The sequence below is a fragment of the Merops nubicus genome, unplaced genomic scaffold (genome assembly GCF_000691845.1).
Source record: "Merops nubicus isolate BGI_N331 unplaced genomic scaffold, ASM69184v1 scaffold20593, whole genome shotgun sequence".
In the NCBI taxonomy this organism is placed as follows: Eukaryota; Metazoa; Chordata; class Aves; order Coraciiformes; family Meropidae; genus Merops; species Merops nubicus.
The window spans coordinates 1-9,803 of record NW_008599817.1 but is presented as its reverse complement, the minus strand read 5'-3'; the positions used below and the strand labels follow the sequence as shown (position 1 = coordinate 9,803).

The 9,803-nt window shown below is 44.0% G+C and overlaps 1 protein-coding gene across 1 annotated transcript; it reads left to right on the top strand.

Annotated features, from left to right (window-relative positions):
- Nucleotides 1-1,943: 1,943 nt before the first annotated feature.
- PCNP (PEST proteolytic signal containing nuclear protein) lies at nucleotides 1,944-5,632 on the top strand (the record flags this gene model as incomplete). Its single annotated transcript, XM_008937535.1, has 4 exons — nucleotides 1,944-2,164; nucleotides 3,326-3,400; nucleotides 3,910-3,965; nucleotides 4,635-5,632. Coding segments are annotated over 4 exons (482 nt in total), but the record flags the coding sequence as incomplete, so codon positions are not given.
- Between the last annotated feature and the right edge of the window lie 4,171 nt (nucleotides 5,633-9,803).

Here is a 9,803-nt window from a genome sequence, read left to right as displayed (position 1 = left end):
CCCTGATGATTATTACAAGAATTTAGAGTCTAAGTTATGCCAATATCAGTGGGGTTTACCTTAAATTTAGCATAGTTGTGACTGGTTGGTTCCCACCACCAATGGTTGCTCTCCCCTGGGGGCAAGGGGTCCCAAAATGCTGTGCACCTGCCACTCAAGTCTTGCCACAGAGCTCTGGTCTGGATTGAAAAATCCCTAGTGATAGGAGCTAATTTTGAGAGAGAAGCTGGGTAATATTTTGATGAGGAAACAGACACAGGTAGATGGCATTAGGCTTCATCTTGTGCAAGGTCCTAGGATCTGCACTCAGAGAAGTAAGCTGAGTGTGATTAGCTTCAAGCTAGCATTAGCTCAGGAGCCTGGATGAGTCCATCATGCCCTGAGATTTGGGCTGCTGTGGATTTTGTATCTTACGAAAGAAAAGAAAGACCTTCAGGCCCCTGGTTCCAACACTTTGAAGGCAAATAATCTTCTGCCTACCCTCAAATCCCCTCACAGTCTGTGGGGTACCTGGGGATTTCACAGGCTAGCTGTTGTGGCAGAGCTTCTCCCAGCCTTGCAGGCTGCTCGTTTCTCTCTCCTCCTTTGTCTCTCCCTTTTATGTCTCTAATTTCTGGGTCAAATTTCAAGTGGTGCAGATTAGTAGCATTTTTTAGCAGTGTGAAATTGGTTAGAGTTGTTATTTTTTTTGTGATCTGCCATGTTTCCAAAGGTGACTAATAAATGCATTTTTGCTCCAATCACATGATGTCACTAGGTAAAACAGTGGGGTAGAAAGGGTACATTTATATCCTGCTGCTTATGATTTGGGAAATAGCAGGAAAAGATATACAAATTGTGTGGCCAGTTTTGCTTTCTCCTGATGTTGTTTGCTCCCTTCTCCTCCTCAGAGCTACAGTCTTGTTGACCCCTGGTCAGACTGGCCTCTCTCCTGTTGCTCTCTCACCTAACAGCTTTTTACTGTCAGAGAGCAATGCAAAGAACTTTCTTACCTGACAGTCTGAATTTGCTGTGCTCCTCTTCCCCATTTGATATCAGGATGAACTGGTGCTAGCTCCAGTTTTTCTTCAGCTGCTGGTAGAAGCACTTCCCTCTCCATTGCATTCCCCAGTGCGTGGTCTTTTGTTTTTTTTTCCTCCTTTCTTTCTGCCACTGCAGTGATTTGCTTATTGCAGCAGCAGAGAAATGTGTTTTTGCTGAAGCATTTGCTGTCTAAGCTGGGGAGTTTTCCAGGGACACCTTTATCTCTTGGTGTAGCTGAAGCAGCTCAGTGTATAGGAATGAAAATGTGATAGGAATGTTGTTTTTATTTCCTTTGTGGATCATTGTTCAGCTGCTGTTTTTCCCATGACTGTATATAAAACCAGAAAAGATGAAATCTATGTCTGTTTTCCTAGTGCTGATTCCTTCCTCAAGCAGAGCTTGGCAGGTTTATTACAGATAAGATGTGGACAAGTGGTGACTTGAAACATGGTTGAGACAGCCAGCCTCACTGTAGGCACTTCCAGGAGTTCAGGGTTGTGCCAGACAAGCCTAGAGACTGCCATGGATGTGTTTTTGTAGGAGTTTAATAGAATTAATTTTAACTTAGGTTCTCTACTCTAGATTTGGAATTGGGATTCCAATTATGAGAGCTTATCTATGACAACTTAAACCCTAAAAAGATTAGTCATCTACACTTAATTTACTACATGAAGGTTGACTTCCCTGCTAAATAAAGAGCTGGTGCTTCAAGATTGTTTTCCTGGTTCTGTACAAATCGTGGAGTGTTTGCAGTTTATTCTCTCTGTGTTTTGCTGTCCACTAAATGCACCTTGGTGGAAACTGTCAGTAAAAACACCTTACCCATTGCACCCAAAGTATAATGCTTGTTGAGGTTGCTGCTCCCATCAATCTGCTCAGTAACAATAGCTCATCTTGGTAAGTTGTTTCGACTTCACCAGGACCTGAAGAAGAGGCAGAAAAACCTGTGAAAACTAAGACTGTTTCTTCCAGTAATGGAGGAGAAAGTTCGAGTCGCAGCGCAGAGAAACGGGCGGCTAATGAAGAAGCTGAAGACTTCACCTCAAAGCCTGCTCCTGCCAAAATGTCCAAGTTTGGATTTTCCATAGGCAGTCAGACAGCAAAGAAGGCATCTGCAATATCCATCAAACTAGGAGCAAATGTAAGTTGTCAGAGGGCTTTTGATTTTAGGGAAAATGAGGCAAAGGGGGATGTACTCTGGGGAAGGTTCCTTGCAGAAGGGAGGCCTTGAATTACATGAGGGCAACCTGGGTGAAGTTTAAGAAAGCTTTGCAGGGCCAGCTGGCCATGCACGTGTGAGTACTTCAGGATGTTTAATACCAGGTCACATGCCTTGGGAAGCGTAGGATGTGATTGAAATGAACTGCAGACTGTTGAACATACAGAATAATTTTGTAATGAGATTTGATAAGGCTGGAATAATTGCCTGAGGGAAATGAGCAGGCTTGTCAAACTGTTCTGGCTGCTTTGAGATGAGTGCTGGGAGTTGCACTGCAGAGGATGGTTAAAGCTACAAGAAAGCAGGCACTCTTCTGCATGGCTTATGAGGTCACCTTCCACTCCAAAGACCTTACTTTGGCGTGGGGAATGATGGGTTATTTTTCATGACTTTGCCTGTTCTTTGCAAGGTCAGTGTGGTTCGTTTATACAGAATGCCAGAGGTGAGGCTTTGTTCCATGGATCTGTTGAGAATTCTAAGCTCCTTTACTGCCCAGTACAAGGTTATCCTGAAGTTTGTTCAGGTGTGAATCTGATGCTTCTCTTTATTACTGAAGTAGTCCCCTGCTAGCTTGGGCAAGGACAGGATGCTGCCTCCCTGCTTAATGCAGTTCATTTGTCCTTACAGGCACACATTATACACTACTGGTGGGGAGAAGCTGTAGGCAGTCCTGTAAAGCCTCTGCTGCAGTGTCAGCTTCCAGACTGCCAGTGTCTGTGAAACAATCACCAGTACACTGAAAATGGGTGAAGCACTGCAATGCTTGATTTAGGGAACTGCTGCTACTGGAGAAGCAGTTACTGATGACTCAGTGTGGTCTTGAAGTGACTTTTGATATCTCTGCTTCATTACACGTAGCAGTTGTGAGTTCAGCAGCTTCCTACACCTTAAACAGAGGAAGGTATTCACTGGAAATCAAAGTAGTGCCTTTCAGGGGAGCCCCATGTTGACTGAACTGTGTGATGCACATCTGCTCCATTGGGGCAGTGAGATTATGTGTCCTCACTGAAACATTTAAAATACCCAGGGCAGCTGTTTTTGAGTTAGTAGACTTACTTTACTTGTGCCTTTGGTCTTTTTCAGAAGCCTAAAGAGCCTGTTCCAACCCTTGCTCCCAAAACCCTTTCGGTAGCAGCGGCTTTCAACGAGGATGAAGATGTGAGTAATAAGCCAGTGGCCAGCACAGCCTGAAAGTACCATGGGTGGGGGTTAGGGTTAGGCAGAGAGGGTGGGTCACTCAAAATTCTTCACATTAATGTCAGGGATTTTCGACCTAGGAACATCTGCTGTGTTTCTGTTTAAGACTACAACTTTGTAGCTCTGTGTTGATTCAAGTCAAGTTGAATCATTAAAGTGCTGATAAATCTTCCCTGAGAATGAGATGCACAACATCATTGGAATTAATGGTGGCTCTCTCTGGGCTTGATAAAGAGGAGGCCAAGAAGAGTTGTGCTCCTTCTGGTTTGTTCAGTGTTTTATTGTGGTGTGACTGCTCCTTCTTACACAGAGGTGAGCAGAGCAATCTGTGTTTCTTTCTGTGACCCTGTGGAACCTCTGTTTGTTCCTAAGTCACTTTGGGTTGTAGGCCATGCTGTATCTTGTCAGGCATTTGAAATGTTCCAAAGCCAGTGCCCAGCCCACCCCAGCCTCCTCCTTTCTCCCTGCAGAGTGAGCCAGAGGAGATGCCTCCGGAAGCCAAGATGCGCATGAAGAACATTGGGAGGTGGGTCAGCTTTCAGCTGTAGCTTGGAGAAGGTTGAGTGTGTAACAATGCATCCTCCAGCACACGTCAGATGAGAAGATAGAACAGGTTCAAAAAGGTTTTCTCCAGAAAGAAGAAAATTTTGATACAGATATTATCAGATGTCTCAGCTGTAGGTTTAAAGTAGCACATTTACGTTTGCACTTTGAATCTTATTTGCCTTCTTTCTGAGGAAGAAATTGATTCTATATGAAACAGCGGCTCACTTTTGTCTTGGAAAAGTAGTAGCTGGCTGCTAAACTGTTTGTCTTTCTAGTCCTCCATTTTATAAATTGCCCTGAAGTAGGGTTGCCTTGTCAGATTTTTGAACTCCCAGGAAAGGGGAAGATAAGAACCTTCTCTTTGACAGGCAAATAATTGCTTGTTTACTTTTAAAACAAATAGATATAATTCTTCTGCTTGCCACGAATTTAAGTCAGTATAGGGCCAATGGTAAAATAAATAGGGACATTTTTAAAGATTTTTTTAAAAGCCAGAGGAGAGTTGCCAATAGTGAGGGCTCCTGCAGGAAAGGTGTCGTGGGTTCTGGTGGCAGCTTGGACTTGAAGTCAGCGTGTTGAGCATCAGCATTGCAGCAGCTGCTGTAGCTGTGCTGACTTTCCCCAACTGATGTGGTTTTACTTTTCACAGGGATACACCAACCTCAGCAGGACCAAACTCCTTCAACAAAGGAAAGCATGGGTTTTCTGACAACCAGAAGCTATGGGAACGAAATATAAAATCTCATCTTGGAAATGTCCACGACCAAGACAATAACTAAAAGATCTGGATTGAGAGTTGGGTGTCTGGGGGGAGGGGAGGGTGTAACATTAAAGGAACAGTTTCCTTTTGTAAGAATGGTATAAGACTATCTTTGGAGCCACTTTTTTAAAATTTTGAGTGGTACACTAATAACTGAGTTTGAAATTAGAGGTAATTTATGTTTTGTATACAGATTTCAAGGCATTTGCTAATTTTGTAGTTCCATGTGATTAGTTTCAAAAGGTTACAGATAATAAAGAAATTGGAGTGGTACCTTTTTAAGATTTTTTTTTAAATTTTTTTTTCTGGTGAGTGACAAATTAAAGCAGATGAAAAAGGTTACTGTCTCTTTAATCAGGTTAACATTGAATGCTCTGGCATTCCCACTTCTGGCTCCCTCTTCCTAACAGGAGAAACAGTTGACTCCTAGGAATACTGCTAAAGAGAGTGAGCATTGTCTTGTGCTAGAAGTGTTACTGGACTATTAACTTCATTATAAACTTCTGCAGGAAACAATAAGAACCTGGATTTATTTTTATTTTTCCTCCCTGCAGTCACCTTTTGTTCTGTTTCTGCAAAGTAGGAATTCTGTTGCTCCAAGTGGCTCTGGTAAATTAGCTCTAATTTAGTTTAAAACTTCATGTAGGATGTGTAACCCTCCGTGGCCTGTTTCATGCTGAGGAAATGGGCCTTGTCTGTATATTAGATACAGTCTGTAAAGAATATTCACTACAAAGGTAAATCAGTATTTTCAGTGTGCTCCTCTTAAGTCATTAGCTTTGAGTAGTGCTTGTTAGCATTTCCTTGTGGTCCACAAAAGCCACCACCAAAAAGACAAGCTAATGTACGTTAAGCTTCACCTTTGGTTGAAATGTTTTTCTTTACTATGCCTAGAAGGAATAAAAGCCACACCAAAAATTGGTAACTCACTGCTTAACTATGAAAAAAAAAATCTAAGATGCACTTTCCTGTCTTGCCATGTGAAACGAAATGCCTTGATGGGTGTGACCTCAGCAGACACTATCAGGCTAAGGAAGAGCACTGTGTTTGCAGCCCTAAAGCTTCTAACACGTGTAAGCTTCAGAAGTAACCCTCGACCTCCTCCTCCTCCCCATCTGCCTTCTGCAGTGATTTTCAGCAGTGACATTGTTCTGGCCAGTGTCATTTCCTAGCTTCTGTACTGCAGAGCAGTGCTGAAGGGTTTCACACCTCGTGCCAGCTGCCTGCACCTCAGTCTGATGTAGACTGTGTCCTTCTAAAACATTTTACTGGCAGAACTAGTTGGTAACTAGAAAGTTACCAACAGCAGCAGCAGCACCTGCTCCCTCTGCACCCCCAGACAAACACAAGGTTGTTTTTAAACTCAAATACCTGATAGAGTCACCCACTAAATTCACTGCAGCCTGGAACTGCTCGTAGAACTCAGGATGTTAATGACTTTCATCCTGCCTCTAAAACCTTTCTTCCTCCTGAAGTTGAACCTGTGAGTGCAGGCAGGAAAGTGCATCTTGATTTTTTTTTTTTATTTTATTATTATTATTACTTTAGGAAAGCTCTGACCACTTAGACTTCTGAGTTTGTAAGTTCTAAGAAATATTTTTTTTTGTATTTTTGTATTGTATGTGTGATCTTTTTTCTTTTAAAGCCTGATGCAGTTGAATACCTGTAACTATTTTCTTTCAAAGCCTTGTTATAACCGTAACATAAAAACATATACATTGTTTTTTTTCCGTAGCAGGAATCTTTGGTTTCTTTAAAACAAAACAAAACACACTTTCAGAACTGACTTTCAGGACTTCCAAAACTGATTTGGGCATTACTGGAACTAGGCGAGGCAAAACGAAGCATTTCCTTTTCACTTATTTTTATCACGTGTGGTTCTGTTTGTCCAAATAAACCCCTTTAAGGTAGTGGTAATTCACAGTGAATTCACTGGTGTATCTTGCTCCTTAGTAGCTGATGCTCTCTGGGTCACTTGGACTAGGAAATAGCAGAAGGGAACTTTGAGTAAGAGGAGGACTTTGAGGCATGTTCTGTACTAACAGTGTCTTCCATGTCTTTGGCTGAAGTAGACGTCCCTTCCAGTTTCTGGGTCCTTCAGGATCCTTTAGGAGACAGCCAAGCAGGACCGCAGACAGGCTGGAAATGCATCCCATGCAAGTGAGACAGCCAGGTTATATTTATCCTGCTTGCTCCCCTGGCCTGCCAGTGTAATCCTAGAGCCTGGGAGAGGCCACAGCAGCTTCTGGCTGTCAGCTGAGGCGAGCAGGCTCCTGCCTCACTCTGTGAGCTCTGTGCCTCCACAGGGCCTCACGGAGCCGCAGCCGCCGCGCGGGTCTGAGCCTGCCAAGCCCCGTCGGGTAGCTACAAAGGTGCCTGCTGGGGATTCATCTGGAAACTCTCATCAAGGCAAACGTTCACTAGGCCTTCTCTTGAAGTTCTAGGCTTTGGATGCAATAGTCGTGGTCTTCACATGAAGACAGTCTTGGGGATTGTGTGCGTGTTAGTTGTTTTGTTCTTTTTGTAAGGATATTCAGGAATCTTACAACTCACAGTAAACTCCCTGCTGTAGCTCTCTGAAGTGCTTTCAGGAGGCTTAGCTGCTCGGTGTGACAAGGTGTGTCACCTCTGCATGGCTGAGATGGCTGCCCGTGTGACTTGTGCAGCCTTTGCCTCACAAGGCTCACGGTGCCTTCGCAGCAACGCCTTGCCTGGCACCTGAGCAGCTTGCAAAACATTGGAGACAGGAGGTGAGGATGGAAGTTGTTAGCCAGTAACTACCCTGCAGGTAGGCTGCTGGGTTGTGAATGGATCCAAACTCACCTCGTGATAATACAGAAATACCCCCAAAAAGCCAGGGCAGTCAACTCCTCGTGGCAGTGTTTCAGACAGTCCTGGGTGTAGCCCCTCACACCCATGGTTTCCTTTCTCTGAAAGCATTGCTGGTCTAACTAGAACTCTTTCTAGGCTGCCCTAAGATAAGATAAATCTGAAGAAGCAACAGAATTTCAAGAAGGGATTTTATCTGTGTACATAGTAGCCTTAAAAGGTGTTTGCAAAAAATAGAGGTTGGGGTTATTTTTAATTCATTATAAAATTTTAAATTGAGGAATGCTGAGTAATTCTGCCCTTAAGCTATAGAAGGGAAGGTTGCATTCTAAAATCACCATCATTTCTTACAGTTCCTCTGCAGAGAGGCACTAAAACACTGTAAAAACCTGACCATTAACAGTTTGCTTCTTACTATATCCTCTTAACTACTTATTTCTTCTTAATGAAGAGATCTCCTACTCTTCTCCAGTTTTATTAGCCTCCTAAAAACTGTAGAGTGCTTGCTTAGGAAAGCTGCTTGTGTTTAATGATTGGGAGCCTTTGCCTCAGGGTAGGTGCATAGCTACCCCTAGAGTGAAAAGAGGAGCTGCTAGGCTTGAGCGCTGTCTGTGGTGTGTCAGACTCCCGTGTGTGACCCTCCACCTCACGTTCTGGAGCGGTGGGAGCACAAGGTGTAGCTGCCAAAGCAAAGCTCTAAAGTCTGCAGTGCACACCGGGGTGTTCTGTGGTACCTACACCCAGGCCAGCTCCCCTCTGGGCTGGGCAGGGGAGGTAGGAGCAGCAGTGGCTGCCACAGCTGGCCAGCAGAGGCTGTGGTTTTGGGTTCAGTGGCATACAGCGGGGCCTTGAAGAGCTTTGCTAACCTTGTGACTTAGTCATTAAGTTTGGTTCTTGGGATTGGGTTTCCTGATGAGACGGATGCACCAATAAAGTGTTTTCAGCTCCTCTGAAACCTGACTTCTTGAGCCCATGTGTTTTCCTTGCAGTACAAGCATGTTCATTTAAGGTAATGCAACTCATAATAAAAACATAATTATCTCTCATTTTCTCCCACAGCTTTCCATAATTTCTTGACATAGCAGCTGCAAGTAAAGCGTTGGCTGATGCCGAGTAGCTGCCTGTAAAACAACTCTGCCTTTGCTTTTGTGACAGAAGTGGAACCACAGTCACCTTTCATACTCACACATGCACCAACCCCAGCTGCACAGAGCTGCAGGCACTGAGCACTGCAGCGTAGCACTAAAAGCAATTGCAAAACCAGGGGGTGTTTTAGGCTGTGCTTTACTTTTGTTACTCAGGTGCTTGTTTAAACATGTAAACTTTTAAGGCCTCGACAAGAGGTTGGGGTGCTACACATCTAAAGCACCTTACCCAAGACAAGAAATGCTGCCCTGGGGACAGAACTTCTCAGAGCAGGGGACAGGGTGAACTGTCACTTTCTGCAAGGTCCCCCCAAGTCACACGAGGCTTGTAAGCCTATTTCCCAGCAGCCCTGTGCCCTGTGAGTGGCAACGAAGTGACCTGGGGCCTCTCGCCTTCACTAGGTGGAACACTTCAGGAGAGCAGCTCTCATCGGTAAATAACTGCTTCAATTAAGCAATAAATGCTCTGCAGTGAATAATTGTTCCCACCCCCTGGGCAGCAGCAGCTCTAAGACTGGCTCCTGAACTGGACCGATCACATTCAATGCATACACAGTTCCAGTATCACAGAAATTCATGGTTCTTCTTTTCACAGCCAGGAGTGACATGGTTCTTGCTCAAGTAGGGACAAAAAGGGGGAAAAAATTATCCACACATTCACTTTGCTGTTCTGTCTCTGGATTCAGACCAGACATCTATCTATGAAAGGTGAAATACTGAAGAGGAGTAAGTAATTCTGCATCAATTCTGTCCCTCCCACCCCCTGTGAAAAGGAAAGCTGCCTGAGAGAGAAATTCATGGCAACGCTCAGTTTATTTAATGACAGAAATAACCGTAACTTTGTACATCTTATCACTAAATAAAACCAGCAGAATGTACAAATCAAACCCACTATGTACAGGAATTCGTTAGGAATACTTTATAAATGGACGCTTCTCATCAACTTTATTTTTTTTTAAAAAAAAAATCAAATTAAATAATATGACCCACGCATTGGCAGCCTGGCTTCAGAGAGGTCGCAGGAGGGCGGGGAAGGTCTGGCGAGTCTCCAGGAAATCGTTAAGGCAACGCAAAGCCGGGGGCG